This window comes from Procambarus clarkii, chromosome 39 (genome assembly GCF_040958095.1).
Source record: "Procambarus clarkii isolate CNS0578487 chromosome 39, FALCON_Pclarkii_2.0, whole genome shotgun sequence".
NCBI lineage: Eukaryota > Metazoa > Arthropoda > Malacostraca > Decapoda > Cambaridae > Procambarus > Procambarus clarkii.
This window is the reverse complement of record NC_091188.1, coordinates 9,179,249-9,202,129: the sequence shown is the minus strand read 5'-3', so window position 1 is coordinate 9,202,129 and position 22,881 is coordinate 9,179,249. Positions and strand designations below refer to the sequence as shown.

General features: G+C 42.3%; 1 protein-coding gene across 1 annotated transcript in view; it reads right to left on the bottom strand.

The window, feature by feature from the left end:
- Nucleotides 1–12,585, bottom strand: part of Phlpp (PH domain leucine-rich repeat protein phosphatase) — a 75,000-nt gene extending 62,415 nt beyond the window's left edge. Inside the window, exons 1-2 of the mRNA XM_045746169.2 lie at nucleotides 12,562–12,585; nucleotides 10,800–10,994 (exon numbers count right to left, since the gene is read on the bottom strand). Of these exons, the coding sequence (XP_045602125.2) occupies nucleotides 10,800–10,994; nucleotides 12,562–12,585 (219 nt within the window). The remainder of the gene's footprint in view (nucleotides 1–10,799; nucleotides 10,995–12,561) is intronic.
- Between the last annotated feature and the right edge of the window lie 10,296 nt (nucleotides 12,586–22,881).

Sequence of the window (22,881 nt, the reverse complement as noted above, 5' to 3'; positions counted from 1 at the left end):
GACTGACTTTCACTGTGAGAGTTCCACGGGGTAAAAACTGAGAACAATGCACCAGCCTGAACCTCAGCCAGCCCGACACTGCCCCGCCCGCTGACACCGGGCTGAGGGACGCCCAACACTGCTCCGCCCGCTGACACCAGGCTGAGGGACGCCCGACACTGTCCCGCCCGCTGACACCAGGCCGATGGACGCCCAACACTGCTCCGCCCGCTGACACCAGGCTGATGGACGCCCCGATCACTTACAGAGAGACTCAGGTATGGGTAAGAGCTGCCTCCTGGGGTAAAGTGACCACGCTGGTCCGCTTGGTAGAACAACGGTCTAAAAGGTTTTGTTTCAAATAGGGTTTCGAACACTTTAACTTGTGGATTTATAAATGTTTAGCTGAAACATTTAGCTTTTTGTATTTTAAAAAAAGCAACCTAGCACCCTGACCTAACCTGATCTGATCTCACCTAACCCATCCTAAATATGTCTATTATTCCCTAATTCCGCCTAACTTGGCTAAATAATTAGCGCAGCTAATATTTTGTAATGGTTAGGTGTTAAAACTTGTTCGAACGTTGTACCAACGTCGTAGTTTCGGTGTGTGTTTGGCGGGAAACTACTTTATTCCTTTGAGATGTATTTTATTATCTCGATAAACGAACTATTACGAGGGTCCCGGAGTAGGACTAAAATATACAGTCTACTTTTCTTGTGTTGTCCTAAATAGTGGGGTTATTATTTATTTCCCAATGTAGCGCTATTAATTAAGTCAACACCTGTGTCCGGAGCCTATACTAAAAAATATTCAGGCTTAACCGTGTAAATATGGCCAAGCTGTTCATTCATTTCATCTGGGTCACCATTTTTATATTTTGCCGGGGAACCTGAACGGTTGGAAGAAGGAAGGTTTTAGAGTAACTATAACCTAAAGATCGGCCAGGCAATTACAGACCTACTTGTACTGACGTAACACGCGGCCAGGTAATTATAGGCTCTTTGTATTGAGAATGCGCGGCCAGGCGATTACAGACCCCATGTAATGACGTGAGACACGGCCAGGCGATTATAGACCCCATGTAATGACGTGAGACACGGCCAGGCGATTATAGACCCCCCATAGGAGGGTAGAAATAGCCTAATCTCTATCCCTTTGAGATGTATTTCTTTCTTGTCTCAATAAACATACTTGAACTTGACCCCCCCCATGCACTTACGTAATGACGTGAAAATTCAACAGTTTTGCCTAACATAAAGTGTACAAACCCAAGCAACCCACCAAACCTATCAAGGCCGATGTTCACAGAGAACGTCAATATTACGTTGCTTTAGTTTTTACTAATACGTCACATTTTTAACGGATTGGTTGTTCCGTGAAAAATGCGGTTGACAGGGTCAACTCCGTCTTCTTGTCAAGTCAACAACACCAAAGTTGAATTGTGATCTGTATTGGTGGTTACAACGATAACAACGACAATGAGCAAACCTATATAAAAAAATACTAATTAAATTAGTAATTAATGCTCAGTGGTCCTGAACAACGACGCTGCAAATATGGATAGAAAAAGTAATTGGATTTGATGACGTCATTTGGACGCCATATTGAAACTCCGAGCTTGCATCTCTAGCTTATATAATAATGCTATTATGCATTGGGTTTGGTGTTAGGCTAACTGTAGATGGTAAACGAGTGATTGTAACCTATCCACCGCTGCCCGCTGGATTGTGGGGGGGCAGAAGATGGGCGGTGTGCAGGATAAACATATCAATTGTGACACTAGCTCTCCACACATGTCAGTTGCTTAATTTAGAAACTGTACTTGTGGTCGATCTCGAGCCCATTGCTGATGTGACGATGTGCATTGAATTTTGTAACTAGCTCATCAAGACTGAAACTTCCTTAGCTAAATGAATTGTGGGGTTCAGTCCCTGAGCCCATTATGTACCTCTGTAACCCCTTTCCATAATGGAGTGCATAATAAATGAACTAAACTAAAACTATTGGGCTTCAGGCCCATCAGCCTCTAGACGTCACAACAATACTGATTAACCAGCAGATTTATTTTATTACTAAATATAGTTCAGAACTGAAGTGAACTCGATCTTCACAGTGAATACACCAAGAAATTGGATAAACCTGTGTATATATGCCTCGTGTGTATGTATTATACGTATAACACAGATTATTAATTATTACTATAATATACTGGAAAATGAAATAGACAATTTGCATCATACGACCAAAATATTGTCGCTTAACACCTATCGAAGGCGACTTATTTTTAGCTATACTTTTTGTTGAACTTTTCAAATTGCACAGCAAAAATGTAGGTACAAATAAGAGAAGCATATAGACAATATAAGCGTATAAATGTGGTTCGTAAAGATATCCGATCGGCCCGCAAAGCTTTGCAAACGAACCCAAAACTACTTATAATCATATTTATAAAAGCCTAAATGAAATATAATGTTACTTTGATACTGGTAACGAATATTAAAAGTGAAAAAACATTACTTTAATCAGAAGTATTTTCGTTTTTATAACGAAATATGACGAAAAAAAGAAGAAGTCGATGTTAAGTGGGAACTGTCAACACCGTTTGACGTCATGTGCTACCGATTTGAATCTTATTTCTGAGCCAAATTATTTATTTTCCTTCTTCTGTTCTAAAATCATTATTAACATTGACACATTAGGCTTCATTCTGGCATTATTTACATGATGCCTTTGGGGTGGTTTGGCTAATTTTGTAAATGGAAATGTGAAACTTTCCGGATCTTATTATAATGTTCCTAAACTGATATATTTTCCGTAATTTTTTACTATGAAATTATCAAAAAAATTTCATATAAAAAACGTATCACCCCTCTCAGTTAAAAAAAAAAAAAAAATCTTGTTTAGCGCGTGTGATTTATTTTAAATATTTTTGTGTGTTAGACAATATTTAATTTATACCCATAAGGCTTATTCCAGAGGCCTATAAATAAAAATTATCACACACACACACACACACACTCCTGGGCTTATAAAGCCCGGAATTCCAATATGGCATCTAAATGACGTCAGTCAAACCCTTATTTGGCGGCGCTAAGGACTCTTCATTAAGAGATATTCACAGACCAGTCACAGCCATCACAAATGTATACATCATTTTTTAAAATAGTTTTTTCTTGTAGTTGTGAATGCGTGCAAAAAAAATATTAAGAGTAAATACATATTATATATTACTGGGAAAACTTATAAAAATAACTAAGTGTCAAGATATATTTGCTGGCAAGTTTGTGTTTGAGAATTCCTTCACATGATGACATTATATTAAGGTATAGTCCGCATATATCATTCTACAAGAGACAGAGAAACTATATTATGCGTACAGGTCTTGTTGCATGCTTCTTCCCTGCGTTTCCCTACAAGTGTTGGGGAACACGTGCAAAATTTTATGTATTTCTTAAGTTCCCCCCCTTAAATAAGTACCGTCTTTACCTTATTAAATAAGTTTTAGATTTAACTGTAATTGTGCATAATTTCGTAAAATGCACAATAACCGCACTCATAATGAGGAGGTTTTAGAAGATAATACGTACATATAACCTTCTAAGACGTCCCGCCATGAATGTGGTTATTGTGTATGATTGCTTCGTGCATGGCTCATTCATTATTAATAAAGCTACATGAAAACTTTGTAGCGCAGCCTACCTCATTACCCAGCCGGGGTGCTGGCCACAGTTTAAACGTTGGTGTGTCGTAACACATGTGTCCTGCATAGCCGTACACCCGACACATCTGACGCTGCTGACTTAATGAGGTTGTTGTTGTTTAAGATTCAGCTACTGGGAACAAAACGTTCCAAGTAGCACGGGCTATGGTGAGCCCGTAGTGGACTTACCTAGCACAGGAGCGGAGCTGTAACTTCAAGATTAATGAGGAACGCGAATTATCAGAAGAAAGTACCAAGCCATTACAACTATATAGCTCTTGGAAGGGGTCAGGATAAAGATTTGGGATGGGACGGAGGGGAAGGAATGGTGCCCAACCACTTGGACGGTCGGTGACTTAATGAGAAGACAGCGTCCGCCGACCCCCTCTCATTACTGTTTACACAACCCATCTTCCTGAAACGATTGTACTTTTTTTATAACTATTTGGTCAAAAGTACCACTATGTAATCATGGACCACTAAAACCGTTTAATTTTACAGGCCAGAAAAAAATAAAGCTAAATGCCAAACTTAAATATTCCTAGGCCTATTATAGCACATATGTACTATATTAGGCCTACGATATCGTGTATTATGCCTAGAATTGCAAGAAGAGGTTAGGTTCCTTATGTTGTGGTTAAAAAAAAAAAAAGTTTCCCATCTGGTCAAAATCAGCAATACCAAACGTCAGACCAAACGTCAACTGTCTGGTGGTCCATCACTACATTATATCTAAGTTCGACCAAATAGTTAGTGTATTATCAAGTTAGGAGAATGTGGTACGTTTACATACAACACATGGCGGTATGATCATGGACCTGACAGCTGAGTGGACAGCGCTCAGGATTCGTAGTCCTGAGGTTCCGGGTTAGATCCCCAGTGGAGGGGGGAAACAAATGGGCAGAGTTTCTTTCACTCTGATGCTCGTGTTCACCTAGCAGTAAATATGTACCATGGAGTTAGACAGCTGCTACGGGCTGCTTCCTGGGGGTGTGTAACAATAAAGGAGGCCTGGTCGAGGACCGGGCCGCGGGGACGCTAAGCCCCGAAATCACCTCAAGATAACCTCAAGATGGTGTCACTGCCAGGCCTCCGCCTCCATACCCTACATAAGTATATCCGTGCTTGAACACGCGTCGAACCTCAAAGCAGTATACTAGCGAGTATATCCAGGTACCTGCTTGATACCTGGTTGATGGGGTTCTGGGAGTAGTTCTACTCCCCAAGCCCGGCCCGAGGCAAGGCTTGACTTGTGAGTGTTTGGTCCACCAGGCTGTTGCTTGGAGCGGCCCGCAGGCCCACATACCCACCACAGCCCACAGATCAACCTCAGAGCAGTATACTAGCAATGCTCACACTGTGTACACACCTAAGTATTTATATACTGTATCCCAGAACTATTTACTAGGCAGCGACAACAGTGGAGCGCGACACCAGGACTCATCAAGAAGACCACTTACACACACCACACACACACACACACACACACACACACACACACACACCACACACACACACCACACACCACACACACACACCACACACACACACACACACACACACCACAGTGGTGTTACACAACCACTCACCAAACCGGTACATCTTTTTAAAACTCATGGCGGCTTTGTTTACATATATTAAAGTTAATGAGTTCCGAAGCTCTGCGAGGTTCTTTATAACAATAATAACCTTGGATTGTTAAATTTTGAAGTTCGTGAACAATTTAATCAATGTCAACAAAGCCACCATGATTCTTAAAAGATGTACAGGTTTCGTAAATGGATGGATAAATGCTTGACGAATCCTGACTTCACGTCCGTGAACCATACTCACGTCCGTCCATTCGAGCGCTCACAACGTCACTAAACTTATGTCCAAAATTGCCCGAACCTAACCTAACCGAGGGCCCACGTATAGAAAACGGGACACCCGCGAACTATTTTCACCCAGAACTATTATACCCACAGTCGTGTACCAACCGGTCCACGGTACACAACACAGCACCTCAACCACTAGTTATTCTTAGCTATGACGGTCTTATTTAATAACTTGATCGCTCAGGCTGTTCCTTACAGGGGCCCGCAGACCTCTTGAGAACATCTACATTTGTTCCGGTAATCCGTAGCACTGTGTCAGTAACCACTCATATCAAATAAACGCCCTATTAGAAAATAATGTGTAGAATCATTTCTGCTAATGGACCCCCCAAACAGCCACTCCATTGTTAGCCAAGTGAGACATTGTACCATTAGCAGTGAATGACGCTACTTGACAAGGCAGGTCGCGTTCCAGTACAAGATATACTGCAAATGGGCAGGAGGTAACAATGGCTGGGCTAGTGAGCAGCATCCGCTAGGGGGTGGGGGGGGGGGGGACGCGTACACGCACGCATGAATGCACACATGTACACGTGTGCGCGTTCATACTCACACGTAGACAGACAGACAGACACACACACACACACACACACACACACACACACACACACACACACACACACACACACACACACACACACCTGGACCAGGAACTTTAAGAACAAGAGGTCATAGATATAAACTAGCTAAACACAGATGCCGAAGAAATATAAGAAAATTCACTTTCGCAAACAGAGTGGTAGACGGTTGGAACAAGTTAGGTGAGAAGGTGGTGGAGGCCAAGACCGTCAGTAGTTTCAAAGCGTTATATGCCAAAGAGTGCTGGGAAGACGGGACACCACGAGCGTAGCTCTCATCCTGTAACTACACTTAGATAATTACACTTAGGTAATTACACACACACACACACACACACACACACACACACACACACACACACACACACACACAAGACAGAGAGCAAGGCGGGTTCAGGAGTTAACACACTCCTTCAGACACATTTAGGTGAGAATACATACGCACAGAAACACACTCAGGACCTTGTGTACCACATGTCTGACATGTCACACCTGTACCACATGTCTGACATGTCACACCTGTACCACATGTCACACCTGTACCACATGTCACACCTGTACCACATGTCACACCTGTACCACATGTCTGACATGTCACACCTGTACCACATGTCACACATGTCTGACTTGTCACACATGTCTGACTTGTCACACCTGTACCACATGTCACACCTGTACCACATGTCTGACATGTCACACCAATTCTGGAATATACAACATCAGTTTAACGAGATAAGGACTATGATAAGGACATCATACAGTTCTTATCTCGTTAAACACATAACGATGCCAAGAGATATGAGCTACGAGGAAAGACTAAAGGAGTTAAACCTCTCGTCACTGGAAGAGAGAAGAATCAGGGAAGATATGATCACAACATACAAGATTTGCAATGGGATGGACAAGGCAGACAGAGACAGACAATTTTACATAAAGAGTATATGGACAGTGGGACAAATAGAAACTATGCAGCCAAATGAGTCACAGGTACAATAAAACAAATTTAGTGGCATTGTAAACAAATGGAATGCGCTAAATGTGGTGGATGTAGACTCCACATACAGGTTTAAATGTAGGTGAGAGAGCCCAACAGGCTCTGAAACCTGTACACTGGCTCATTGAAGGCTGAGAGGTGGGACAATTAGGTTAGTACCTGTTCACTTGAAAGGCCTCATCTTGCATTCCAGGCTTGGCTCACTTTCTTCAACCTGTTAAAGTTGCCAAATGTTTTATTCGTGTAGTGGGGGAAGGAGGCTCATTATGCAACTATAGTCCCACTGCTTCCGATTGTATCGGTTTGATGCGAATGGTTAGTTATCTTGAGATGATTTCGGGGCCTAGCGTCCCCGCGGCCCGGTCCTCGACCAGGCCTATTTATGGTTAGATTCAGGATATATTCCAATACCAGATGTGGCAACTGGCGATGGAAGAGGAGCAAATGTGACCTTGGTGTTGTAATTGCATACAAAATTGTCATAGAAAAAATAACGAGAAAGGGAAGATGGATCTCTAATTTCCAAGCGAGTCAAACCCAAAGAATAATTAATAAACAAAGTAAAGCTTGGATTATCCATGGTGAAAATCTCAGTTATCCAGAGTGTTGTATTTGTTCCAGTAGGCTTCCTCACTCTCATACGAGAGGACATCAATTATAACCCTATCATCACTGATACTGATTCATATGAGTAAAAGAAATTGAGCATATGGCAAATATTTAAACTAGTGTAAATCAGGTCTTTCAGTGGACAACGAGAAACATGATGTTGAATGAAGACAAGCTTCAGCTCTTGTGTCATGGTAACAACAGAGAAAGCAAAACAGGAACACAGCAAACCATACCAGAAAAGGCCACGTTAAAGGCCTGGGACGAATGTAGGAAAATGTTACTTTTTATGAATACAAAAAAGTGGTTGTAACAGTACTTTTTTAAAACACCTGTGCTATCTACAGTGTAATATTGTTGCACACTGTCAGCCACCCTTTCAAAGCTGTATAAACTGCTGACCTGGACAAGGCGCAGAGAAGTTTTAGTGCCTGAATCGGCTGTTGTATAGGTGTGTGGATGTGTGTGTGGATGTGTGTGTGGATGTGTGTGTGGATGTGTAAAGGTACTGAAATGAGCGGCATATAGTACAAACGCAAAATCATAACAAACTTTAACAATGAATACGAATGGTCAAAGGGTTAGATTCCAGGGCAAGATAAGACGTTTGAGAACGTTTCCTTACAAATAATGCCTCTGTTCACCTAGTTTATCTTCTTGAGGTTATCTTGAGATAATTTCGGGCTTAGCGTCCCCGCGGCCCGGTCCTCGACCAGGCCTCCATTTTGTTACACAACCCCAGGAAGCAGCCCGTAGCAGCCGTCTATCTCCTAGGTACCTATTTACTGCTAGGTGAACAGGAGCATCAAGGTGAAAGCAACTTTGCCCACTTGTTTCCGCCTTCACTGGGGATCGAACCCGGAACCTCAGGACTACGAATCCGAAGCGCTATCCACTCAGCTGTCAGGCCCCCCCCCCTTTACCTATCAGTAAACAAGCAACTGGGAGTTTGGTAGCTGTTGTGGGGTGCATCCTGGGGGGGGGGGGGGTCATGTTTTGGCCTCTAGGGTGTCCTAGATATGCCTAACTGGTTTTCTGTCCCCGGCAATGGGACACCACGTGGACAAACACATCGGTTGATATCATGGTGAGAGTCCGGGCCCAGCAGTTTAAGACTGATGTACTCAAGGGTTTGTAGAAACAAAACATTCTTCAGAAGTGAAATAAACCAGGAAGTAAAGCAGTAGAGATAGACTCGATACACTGTTTCCAGCGAAGCAACCGGTCCTCAGGCCATGCTTGTCCAAGCTGTGGCCGTTCCCCAAGGCGCATTCCTCAATTATTTTGTGCTGCGCAATCAAAAACCGACATTCTATAATATAAATAATATTATATATAATAATTTTATGTATAGTTATGTATTTGGGATCCGTTGGCAATTATTTTGACTTGAAATGCGTAGGTGAAGCATATAAAGCAACCCATCCTCCAGCTCAAGACATAACTAAATACTGACTTACGTAACTTTTAATACGTCATACTTTAATACAGTGGATAACGGACTGACAAGGTGTCTTCCGTATAGTATAATAAACGTTTTTTCTTAAATATAATTACAAAGTATTAAATATTAAGGGTTTATTCATAGGTCTAAATCAGGTGTTTTGGTTACATTGAACTAGTGAGTATTTACAATACAGGCTGGAAGTGAACGAAACATATTTTCAGTCATAGAACACGGTCAAGTGGCCTACAAGTCAAATATTAACATACGCAGGCAGTCCGCATCAACAAACGCCAAATACTCATTAATCCAGCCACCAAACCCCATGTTTATGAACAAAGACCCAAAGTCCATTCCATGCAGCCCGTCCTCCAAACAAAGACCCAAAAGTGATTCCATACACCCGCCAAAATCCCTGTTTATGAATGAAAAACGGTTTACACACGACTCAACTGATTTCGTGCGAACACTTCTGGAATAAGTGCTTCACTGACGAATTTTGTTCGAACCACAACGCTGTAAATGCTTCACCCACGCACTACAAATACAAATAATCGCCAACAGAACCTAAACCCCTAACCTAATCTAACCTATGCCTATATTTGCACAATATGCTAATATAATATAATATTAATTTATATTTGAGAACATTCCTGTTTTGAATGAATAGCATGTTGAAATTTATGAATGGGTGTTTGGGGTGGACCGACCGCTGGATGGAATGGACTTGGTCTGAGGACGGGTTGACTATCGAGTGGTCACAGTGTCACTAAACTGATGTACTAAATTGCCGGAGCCTAACCTAACTTAGGACACTAATAGAAAACGTAACATTACGTCAATTTTGCGAGCCGTTACGATTTTTACAGCCCTTCCTCTTGCTTATATAGTGCTTTTTGCAACAATATGGACTACCATACCTATATTGACGTAATGGATAATTAGATAGTAGAATTTGGTACTACGTATTAACTTTATAAGAGTCTGGGAAAATAATGCTAAAAACCAAACTTAAATATTCCTAGGCCTAGCATAGCACATATATGTACTGTATTAGGCATCAGATTGCGTGTATTAGCCCTAGGATGGTTAAGCTTTTTTTTACCAACATAAATACAAGACCTTTTCCGGTTTGTCCAAATTCAATAGTACCAATTTCAACTTTCTAATTGTCCCTTACGTCAATATATGTACGATGATCCACATCGTTACTATAAGTACTATCTAAACAGGAGGATGGACTGCATTCTTAGTACATCAGTTTTAGGCCTGATGATATTTATTCGCAGGCTACATACAGCAGAGAGCCCGGCTGCTACTTATACCTACACTGCACCACAGAGCCAGGCTACATACAGCAGAGAGCCCGGCTGCTACTTATACCTACACTGCACCACAGAGCCAGGCTACATACAGCAGACACACAGCCAGGCTACATACAGCAGGGGGCCGGGCTGTTCGCTGAACAACAATGAGGCTTAATTACTACTGTTGTCCCAATTGTCTCTGCCATCACCAGCCATAATGGCCACAGTGCACAAACTTTTTACGCTAATTGCACTCAGAAAGCTGACTTTTTAATCATTCAATAATTATATATTATGAAGAACATACCTTTTGAGAGAGTTGTCGGGGGGGGGGGGGGGGTTCTCCTGGGTGTTGCAGGCGCGGGTGAAGCAGAGACTTCCTGCAGGAGTCCTTGAGCAGTATAACTGGACCAGTGACAGCTATATAACACCCGACTGACAAAAGGTCACAAGGGAAAACTGGACCCCAAGGAAGCGCGGAATACGTTGGCAACGCATTAATCTCTCAAATCACTGCGGAGGAATCGGCTCAAGTATCCTCCAGCAAGCCTCCAGGCCCTCAGCGCCGAGTCATCTCTGGAAATCAAAACAATTTGTAACATTGAACTTTTCCAGAAGTTATTAATAGGCCCGCGCAAACACGAGTCTGAACTTTCAAACCAGAATTAGTTACAACGCACAGGTCACCTGGACCACACAGTTACAGTGGGTAACACAACCCTGGGTGCTGCCGTTTTCGAATATAAGTTCACAAAACACTTAGTCCTATTAGTGTTGTTTATCTGCCGTGGTTGAATATATGTTAAAACAAAAACGCTAGGCCTTGCCAATGTTGCTTAATAATCACAAAATATTACGCATTATCAAGGTGTCATGCAGCGGGTCACAAAACACTAGGCTTTGTCAAGGTGTCATAGTGGGTCACAAAACACTGGGTCTTGTCAATGTGCTGTATAGCGAGTTACAACGAGGCTTTGCAAATGTGTCGTATGCCACGGAGTATGAAGGGAACACAAGTCCGGTCACAACAAGGTGTTCATTACCAAATTTGGAACCACACAGAGGTCACTGGAACACAACTGAGTAGTTACTGCACAAAGACTATGATCAGGTGAGAGGCCTGGCGGTGCTGGGCGGCAGCTACCAGGGGCGGTGTGGGAGACAGTCTTGCCCCATCTATTGCTCCTCTTTGTTATCAAGGTGAAATATAATTTACGCACTTCATTACGAATGAGTACTTTACAGAGGTTTCGTTTAAGAGGAAGAGTATGTGGGGTTAACACGAGGCAGGTGTGGAGGCAGGTGTGGCGTGGAGAGCAAGGCCTCCCTGGGTCTCACGTGGGCTGCTGCCCTGTAAACACTGCCCGGCCAGACACGCTCACGGTGACGCAATCTTCCCGCTCCTCTGCAGCGCCGACTCCTGCCACACTGGGGCACACTGCAGCGTGTGGGTGTTCTAGTGTGACTTACGGCAGGTGAAAAGCGTGGTGGGCAGTTGCAGCCGGGCACGAGATCCGTGCGAAGCGAGTGTGAAGCGTGAGGTTTATCACTGAGGCGAGCGGGAGCGAGCCACTGTGCGCGGGGCAACGCTGAATGAGAGAAAGAGTGGGAGGGAGGGAGGGAGAAAGAGGGATGGTGGTGGGTAGGACCTGAGGGCATCATCAGCGGTGACCCCACAACCCCTCACGTTCTCCAGCCCCGCCCTCCACACTCCCTCAGCTGATCCACAACCTCCCTCCAGCCCGGACGCCCCATGGCAGACTCCAGCGACCACCTTTTACTACAGCAGCAGCACAGTTAATCTCCAGTCATCAACATTTTACAGATGGAAAGACGGGGGACGTCTTGGACCACCACAGGAAACAGCGTCACCAGCAGTGGCGACAATCGAGTACACATAGATTAATTTAATTACAGTGACATTATGCAATGTACCTTATAATGCGTGTGCCACCATAAACTTACCATAAATGATGATACATGATGATCAGTTCCTGCTTTAACTCCTTTGTGATCCTTTGCAAAAACGAAACGCCTCCAGAGTGAAACACCCGGGCGTGAGAACATACCTTCAGCCACCTGCTTTGCTTCATCGCTTACAGGGGCCCCGCCTCCTGCCCCGCCACATTGACCGTCAGGGGCCCCGCCACACTGACCGTCAGGGGGCCCCGCCTCCTGCCCCGCCTCCTGCCCCGCCACACTGACCGTCAGGGACCCAGCCACTCCTTGTCAAAGGACACACAAATGTCCTTGAAGCCGCTGTGAGCTCCACATGTTCATGTTCATCTCTCATGGTCTAGCAAGTGGCCTATGGACGCACGTGTTTTGTTTCCAGCGACTCTCTCCTTCAGGCACACTCGGCTGTACTCACCTATTTGTGCTTGCGGGGGAGGGGGGTTGAACTTTGGCTCTTTGGCCCCCGCCTCTCAACCGTCAATCAACTGGTGTACAGATTCTGAGCCTACTGGGTTCTGTCATATCTACATTTAAAACTGTGTGGAGTCAACCTCCACCACATCACTGCCTAATGCATTCCACCTGTTAACCACTCTGACACTGAAAAAGTTCTTTTTAACATCCCTGTGGCTCATTTGGGTACTCAGTTTCCACCTGTGTCCCCTTGTTCGCGTACCACCAGTGTTGAATAGTTTATCATTATCTACCCTGTCAATTCCCTTGAGGATTTTGTAGGTAGTGATCATGTCTCCCCTAACAGCACATGAGACCAGAAGGCATGGCAGGATGTGCAGAATACCCCCGTTGAAGAGCAGAGGTGCAACAGGTACTCTGAGAGAGAACTCTATCAACATCAGAGGCCCGAGACTGTTCAACACGCTTCCGCTACACATAAGGGGCATAACTGGCCGACCCCTCACAGTGTTCAAGAGAGAACTGGATAAGCACCTCCAAAGGATACCTGATCAACCAGGCTGTGACTCATACGTCAGGCTGCGAGCAGCCGCGTCTAACAGCCTGGTTGATCAGTCCAGCAACCAGGAGGCCTGGTCGACGACCGGGCCGCGGGGACACTAAGCCCCGGAAGCACCTCAAGGTAACCTCAAGGTAGGTAACCCCTTACTCTTTTGTCTTCCAGTGTCGTAAGGTGCATTTCCCGCAGCCTTTCCTCGTAACTCATGCCTCTTAGTTCTGGGACTAGTCTAGTGGCATCCCTTTGAACTTTGTCCAGCTTCGTCTTGTGCTTGACAAGGTACGGGCTCCATGCTGGGGCCGCATACTCCTGGGGCTGTGCTAACCTGTATGTGCTTGCTGGATATATAAGGCTAGGCGCGGTAAGGATGGATTTGACTAGGTTTGTTGGGCTAGGCTAGGTTACGTACTTCGGTTTTACAAGTTCTTGGTTAACCATCCTATACGCAAAGTGATCGGGTTCCAGCTCTTGATCCCCACCTCGTAGCCTGTAATCAACTGGTGTGATATATTAAGCCTTTGGGTTTGATTATATTTACATTTCAGTCTCGTGAATGGAGTTTATTTACACCATTTCCTATCTTAATGCGTGCTTACTACCCACTACTACAAGCTGTAATTTTGTAATTCTTCTAGGATAAGTGGGCAGCAGCATGTGGTTGACAACTAACAAACTTGCTCTCTAAACTAACAATATATAATAGGCATGCATTCTATTTTTGACCAAAAATTACCTACTGTTATTTAATAAACGACGCCCAAATTGAGAGAACGCAGAAAATTTCTAGACATATCCATGTAAAAAACTTTAATTGCAAAATAAATAAAATAAATAAAGAGTATAACTGTAGGCATACTCTCTAACTTCGCTTTGTGTAGATTATGTTAAAAACATTATATTCGCTCATATATCACTTAAAGAATCTGCGATCCAAAATTACCTCAGATTTATAATCAACATAATTCAACAATCAAGATTATAACGAATTTTAACCCTAAACACCATTTAATACTCGTTGCTGTTTTAAATTCAGCTACTGGGAACAAAATGTTCCAAGTAGCACGGGTTATGGTGAGCCCGTAGTGGACTTACCTGGCATAGGAGTGGGGCTGTATGTAATTTAATATAATATTTATACTTAACATCTTAAACACACTAAATATAAAAGCACTACACAGATTTACCCGTGAACCCTAACCTTTAAAACTCTATACTCTAATACCAATTCTAATTACAAAAGTATTTTAGTAGGCTATTCTACACAGACAAGACATGAACATATCTCTTTCACATCGTCAGGATTCAACTCGATGTAGAAATATGTAGATAAAGGGTAGTAGATTTTTTTTTTTTTACAAAGAATCAAATACAATTTTTTTTTACTATAAATTATGTTACAACAGATAATGAATATTCTAATTATAATTATGGTGTAAATCTAACTGAAATATGGATTAGTATTACATGTAGGGTCATTCTCAACACAATCGGGAATTTAGAGTTCGAATCTGGGGGGGGGGATGGAATTCGTTGGGCGCGATTTCTATGACCTAATGAGCCTCTTTACCTAGCAGTAAAGCGGTGACACATCGAACACTTTATGTAGCATACATAAATCTGTGTAGCCATGTATTTACGTATGTAGCTTAGCCTAGCATTTTAAAAGCACTACAATCATCTTCTGTGGTTGATTGTTCAATAAATCCCTGAACTGTATGTTTGACAAATCTCTAACTCTGTCCATGGAGGACAGAAGAAAATGTATATATTCTGATTAGCATTGTAAATGTGTGGCCACGTCTGTGGTAGAAAATAATAATAATAAAGAAAAAGAGTAAAAAGGTACCCAAAAGTTACCTTGTTGTGGGACTGTATCCTGGGGAGGATCAGTAATTTGACCTTCGGCGAAACCTTGATGTAAGCCTAACATATATACACTGACTGCCTTTCCCCGACACAATGAATTATTATTATTATTATTATTATTATTATCGGCTTCATCTCCTCAAAGAGCTTTAATATTATATAATTAATTGATGTTTGCTATTAGGCTACTTTGCCAACCCTCTTATTTCTATTGTAGATTTTCGTAACTCATACCAGGACAGGTTGAGAGCCACAGGGCTAACAACACTGCAAACAAGACATGACATAGATGATCTAATCGAAACTTCTAGAATACTAAACAATTTGGAGGATATTGATCCAGACAACTTCTTCAGAAGGCCATATGTAACACAAAGAGTAAAGGTTTCAAGCTCAATAAGCCACAATGCGGGACAGAAAAGAGATGCTTTTTTACCCATAGAAATAATAAACCCATTGAACCGAGTCTACCCACCGAAGCTGTAAATGCCGAAACATTGTTGAATTTTAAAACCCAGCTTCAAAAGAAATCATCAAGACAAATCGGGAGGGGGGGGGGGGGACCTTTGACAAGCCGCCGGTTTCCTGTCCTCGTCGAGGCCACTAGAGAAGTAGTGGCCCCTCAGGTAAATTCAGATCAATTCGGGAATAGGAGTCGACTGCGAAAATGTCACCGTAAAATTTATTTTTAAAATTCTAGATAAATTGAATTCTCATACTGTATTTTCATCATTAACAATCTATTTTTAATCGTATAAACCCTTCAATTCTCTGCAAATATCCTAAATACTAGTGGCACCATGCCCAAAACTCTGCAAGTAAGGTAAGATAATTATCGGGAGAAAGCACTTTAAGCCAGTACGATTATATAACACTTGGAAGCTATATGGGAGTAACGATTTGGGTTAGAATGGACGGAAGAAATGGCGCCCAAACACTGGACCGTCCGTGATCGAACGACGACCTGCAAGAAGCTAGGGTGTCAATACACCGACCAGTACAAGTGGTTGGGTTGCTTTGCATTGTAATTAATTATTACTGTTTTAAAATATATAATTACTGTACCTACATAAGTAACAAGTAATCTGATTCTCTGTAAATTTATAAATAAAACTTTTATTACTAGACCTTATTATTATAAATAATTATCAACTTTATTTTAGTACTTAATGTATAGTACTTACCTAACAATGTCTACGAGAGAGTGAGGTCTAGCTTTTTATATCCCGCCTACTAGCCTTGTTGTGCCTGTTGCATTATAAGGTAACTATTCTGACGTTCAAGTTCTTTGTAGAACATGTCCTTAAAATTGTGTATGGAAATGGTTTCCACAACTTCTTTCAGTGCATCGTTGACCGAGAAATTCCTTACATTCCTGCTCATTTGCGTTTCCAGCTTCCATCTACGTCTACCTTATCTATTCCCTTCTATTCCGTATCTTGTATGTTGTGGTCCTATCCCCTCTGTCCTTTCTATCCTTTACGGTTGTGAGAATTAGTTCCATTAGCCTATTCTCGTAGTTTATTATGTTTAACTTAGATCTGGCACCATTTTGGTTATTGTAATTATTCATTAAAAGAAGGCAATAAGCCAGTAAAGTTATATAACACTCCAAATACACAGTTTACTTTAGTCCTAGCCTATGTTCAAGACTCAGGTATAGAATTCAAGTAACTATAAAGTCAAAGTTAAGTAAGTATAAGTATATACTTGCTGGTTGGTTAGCAAGCTTCCACCACATGTCTTATCAAGCTTGTGCTACACCAACCTTAATAACCCCTCGTGCAGTTGATAGCTGGCCTTAAGCACAACTTAGAACTTTTAAGACTTGTCCATATGTTTGTATTACGATTTGCCAGAAATATACATTACCATTATTTGCCTTTTCCTCGTAAACTTGACTATTCCCGGTAGTACAGTTGGGGTCGTTTTCGACCCACAAACGAGAATTCCGGGTTCGAATCCCGGACGGGACAGAAATGGTTGGGCGTGTTTCTTATCACATGCCCTTGTTCATCTAGAAGTAGATAGGTACCCAGGAGTTAGTACAACTTGTTATGGGGTTGCATCCTAGCCCGTCTTCTTAAGGGTTCACAACGTCAAGAAGTTGTACTAAAGTCCCCTATCCTGACCTACCAGAGAACCCAAAACAGGACATTATGTCAATTTCGTTTCCATTATCTAGTACGACAATTTTTGGCCTTTTTTTTATTATTATTAACAAGCTTAGGTATACACAGCAATGTGCTGCTACCCTATTCTAAATGAAAGATTACACAGTGTAGATCAAAAACTAGCTATTGTTCATTTAATATTCCCATCTCACAGGTTGGTTAGTTATACATGGAGTCAGGGGAACAAATACCAGCCTCAAGACAAAAACAAATCAACTCTGAATAAAAAATCAAAAGAAAGAACATGAAATGTAAGGCTGATCTATGAGCCTCCACTAGCAAAATCTGGGTACAGTACAAGAATATCTTCCAATATTCCTGAGTGTATGAAGTAATTACAGAACTCAAAGTACCTCATACCATTTGGTCTGAAGTCATATAACAGGGCAATCACATATATAGTGTTGGAGAGTATGTTCCAGCTCTTGTTCACATAGTTTACAATTGGAATGTTCACCATTGGGAGATTCATTACTTGCAGCCACCTACCATAGCTAGGTAAGGTATATGTCAAAATGCGACGTTCTATTAGTAGCACAGGTTATGCATGCTAGGAAGGGCCTGTAATTCAACCCTGGGGGCGACCTCGATATAAGCCTATCTTGTCCTGTATGTATATACTGGCTGTCTGTTCCCGGACACAATCAATGATTAAATTATGAATTATTCTAATAATACGGATGGCCCCCCTGTAAATAACAATTAACAAAGAAAACGGCATTTGGAAGGAATGAGTGATAGACTTTAATAAAAGTCTTTAAAACTTTAAAGACTGAGGCTTTAAAACTGACTGTTGAAAAAATAAAATACTGAATTCAGAGACATTTCTATAACAAATGTTCCAGAGATGTAAAACTATTTATTTCAAAATTGTCTGCTACCAGAAATGTTAGCCAAATATCCCCAGTTTGCTAACTGTAGGTAGTAACTAAGTGACTAACCTATCCACCGCTGCCCACTAGATGGGGGGACGGTGTGCAGGACAAACAATTTTTTTTTTTTTTTTTGAGATATATACAAGAGTTGTTACATTCTTGTACAGCCACTAGTACGCGTAGCGTTTCGGGCAGGTCCCTGGAATACGATCCCCTGACGCGAAGAATAGTTTTTTCATCCAAGTACACATTTTACTGTTGCGTTAAACAGAGGCTACAGTTAAGGATTTGCGCCCAGTAAATCCTCCCCGGCCAGGATACGAACCCATGACATAACGCTCGCGGAACGCCAGGCGAGTGTCTTACCACTACACCACGGAGACTAAATATCAATTGTGACACTAACTCCCCATATTTGTCAGGTGGTTAATTTAGAAACTGTATTTGTGGTCGATCTCGAGCCCATTGATAATGTGACGAGGTGTATTGAATTTTGTAACTAGCTCATCAAGACTGTAATTTGCTTTATTTATTTATTTATTTATATACAAGAAGGTACATTAGGTTTGTGAGAATACATAGCATAGTACAGTATTTACAATCCTGTAAAGCCACTAGTACGCGCAGCGTTTAGCTAAATGAATTGTGGGGTTCAGTCCCCGAGCCCATTATGTTGTAACCCTTTCCACTACCGCCCATAAGATGTGTATGGGTGCATAATAAACGAAATAAACTAAATTTAGTCAAAAAAAAGTCAGGGGAAATGGAGATACGCAAATGTTCTCTTTTCAATTTGTAAACTAATTTTGCTGAAGTAGAGTTTAATCATGATGAACAGACCACACACTAGAAGGTGAAAGGACGACGACGTTTCGGTCCGTCCTGGACCATTCTCAAGTACACACTAACGATAACGTAATGGATCGTTATCGATCCATTATCACGACTCACAGTAAGCCCGCGGATTGTTTTACTACGAGGCTTGTACATATATAGCCAGAACATACTCTGCCACAGTAAAATTATACTCCGCACATTAACGTCACATTACTGCCTCAGCAATCCTCTTAGAAAGGGAAATGGTGGATATTTTATGCCTCACTGTTAGTGGATTATCCTTGCCCAGGGTGTGATGCGCACCTTTATGTTGTCAGGTGCACACTCCTGGTATGACGTCCTTAATATTCCACTTTGGTTCTTGTTGGTATTATCCCTTCATTATACTTCGATACTATACTGCTAGACGCTCCGAGAGAAAATAAAAAGACCAGACAAAAACAAAATATTTACTATAACAACACCAAATGTTTACATATCGGACGCACGCCCAAATAATCGTTGCTCTCTCTCTCTCTCTCTCTCTCTCTAAAAGTGTCTACCCTTCAATGTTCAGTCTGGCTGAGTCTGAGTCTTGAAACAATGCATGTACTATTTTTCTTTATGCGCTATCCATTAATCGATAATAACACACGGCTCTCCGCCGGTTGCATGGAATATAGGATAAAAGTATGAATAGGGCCTTAGTTTACTGCGCTGCTGTAGCCTCCCGTCCCATTCTTAGAGTCTTCCCTGTAGTTAAAGCGCACTTCTATGTCTCACCTCGCTCCTGTGCCAGGCAAGTCCACTACGGGCTCACTATAGCCCGTGCTACTTACACACTTTTGTTCCGCGTAGCTGAATCTAAAACAACACCACCAACTTCTGCCTCTCGCGCCTTAGCCCTAGATGACATCCTCTATTACCACCGCGTCTATGTACTACTGTTACCTCTCTGAGCCGCTGCAATTCCTCTGACAACAAACCGATTCCCACTCCAGCTGCGTCCTCACCAAGTCCAGATCCTGGCAGACAACCCCTGCTTGATGAGGGTTCTACCCATCTTCTTTTTGATGGTATGTCATCAGACGACCGCTCTTCTGCCATTGCTATTTAGTCACGACCTGGCCCACGTGACGCATACACAGCCTCGCTCCTGTGTCAGGTAAGTCCACTACGGGCTCACCATAGCCCGTGCTACTTGGAACTTTTGTTCTGAGTAGCTGAATCTGAAACAACAACCACGTGACGTCATCCCGTCCAGCCCAACTATTGGTCGACGTCGACGTCACGGGAGTAACTACCTATCGGGTCTCATGGTCGTTCAGCGGATAATTCTCCTTTTATGGTTGCCGGATGACTGGCGAGACCCGGGAATCTCATTATCATTATAGATGTGTGAATATATTCCGTTTATAGGAATACTATTTAGTTAGTGGTTATGAACTACATAAACTTATACAAATGCTGAGAAGTGACTCATAAGGCTCCTTTACCAGTAGGCTAATTGAAGACGACTGACTGTAGTGCCGTCATGCCGTGCCAAATTTACCTTGCTCGTGACAAGCTGCCTCTCAGTGACGTCACGGTGGCACGACCCCGCCTCCTACTGACGTCACACTGGCGCGACACCGTCTCCAAATGACGTCATAATCGTGCGTAAAGGGAAAGAAATATAACGCGGGAAATGTTGAGGAAGCTGAAGCTTGAGTTAGGAGAGCAGTGCACGTGACGCCGCTGTACTGCTGGCAGTATATAGCCTTGGTCTGCTGCCAGGGTCATAATGAGGCTGAGAGTTGTTGCGGTGGAGGAAGTTGTGGTGAGAAGGCGTGAGCTGTGGAGGAAAAAGATGTAGTGGTTTGAAGTTATGATAGTGTCTACGTGGGACGCGAGGTTTTGCTCTTTATGCCCTTCATCTTAGCCTTTTTGATACCTGGTGCGTTTTTGTAACTATTAAACAATTATGATATTTAGGCTTTGTTACACATGTCTTATCAGTGCATTCCGCTTGTTACCTACCTGTACATAGTTTGGTCCATTTATTATGCATACCATACCCATCATGTGGGTGAAGATAGGAGATAGTGAACTTATACATTCTTCTTTTGACTTTGTCTCTGTTGTTGTTTTAGATTCAGCTACGCGGAACAAAAAGTTTCAAGCAGCACAGGCTATGGTGAGCCCATCGTACTCACCTGGCAGGGGGAATGTGCCGTATATCTGTCTCTCTTTGACAGAAACACTGTCTTTATAAATGTGTTTTTGTCTTTCAATTTCTGATAGACAGTTAGGTTCCGGCAATTTAGTACCTCTCTTTCGTGACGTTAGGAACGCTCGAGAGAACGGACTGCAAATATGTTAGCAAAAATTGTGTTGGCACTGGTATAATCAGATAAATGCTTATTTCTACTTCAGTTCTAGTCACAAAACCACACAAATTAGCAGATAAATTTACCTGCAGGCACTGCTCCAAATTTTTGTAGAATATAACATTACCGTTTAACCATGGATGGATACCGTATCCTCGCTCAACAAATGAGTTAAAAACAAAACACTTTCCACCTTGATAAAAACTAGCCAATATTGTTGTTGTTTAAGATTCGCTACCTGGAACAAAAAGTTCCAAGTAGCACGGGCTATGGTGAGCCCGTAGACTAGCCAATAACTATTTCTCTACTTACTGTAGGTGAGTAATTGAGCCATATAATACAACTTTAACAAATCAACATGTCAACCGTTTCAAAGATATCAAAATTCTTACCTCCCAGTTACAGGGGATTTTCCAGCTGTCACCGCCTTGAACGCTTCTACTTGTTGCATTTCACTGTAGTTCGTAAGAACTGGTTACTCACAAGGCCGAGATACTTCCTCGTCTTGCTAGTGGTGGACATACAACACTTGTGTGTGTGTCCTCTTGACATGACAAATTGGATCTATCTGCATGGAGAGGTTACTCACAACACAGCATCTACACAGATGGTCATCATGCTATGCCAGGACGACCACACTGGGTCGTCCACTGTGTCTACACGACGGTGACAGTCAAGCAGACAGCGGCTCCTTGTAACCCACCTATCCACAGCCTTGGCCAATTTCTTCGTGCCATTGACCGACATTACTAAAAAGTGACTCTGCCCGTGCTAACAAGCCCGGATCTTGTGTTCAGTATACCATTTAATAATAACGAAGAAACTTCGTTATTATTAGATGGCATACTGAACACAAGTTACCCAGGAGCGGACGTCCCAACTCAGTAGAATTATGCAACAGTATGTGTCGACATCCCAGTCAAGTTTGAGGGACACCGACGCTTGTTTTAGTGTCTTGTATAGCTACCATCTCACAAACTCATCATGATGACACAGACATCAGCCAAATTAGTATGAAACTATGATGAATTTTCTAGAAGTTCAAATTCTATGAAGAACCTGGAAATTGGCACCACTGCATGTGATGTTAAGTGTTTTTTATTTTGGAGCAAATGCAGCAAATGATGAGTATGTTGTACAATGTCATTAAAAGTATTATTGGATGTGGTAACCAGACGCGCGACAAGTCAACAGACTTCCTTTCTCCAAGCTGATAAGCCACATTGCCTGCCAATATTATACTTCTTGTGATAATAACAAAATACAGTAGTACAATAAGATCTTCAGTATTTTTTCGAGCTACCTAATGAGGCTGCTTCGAAATGCATGCCAAGGAGTCAAACATAAAAAAAACAATTGC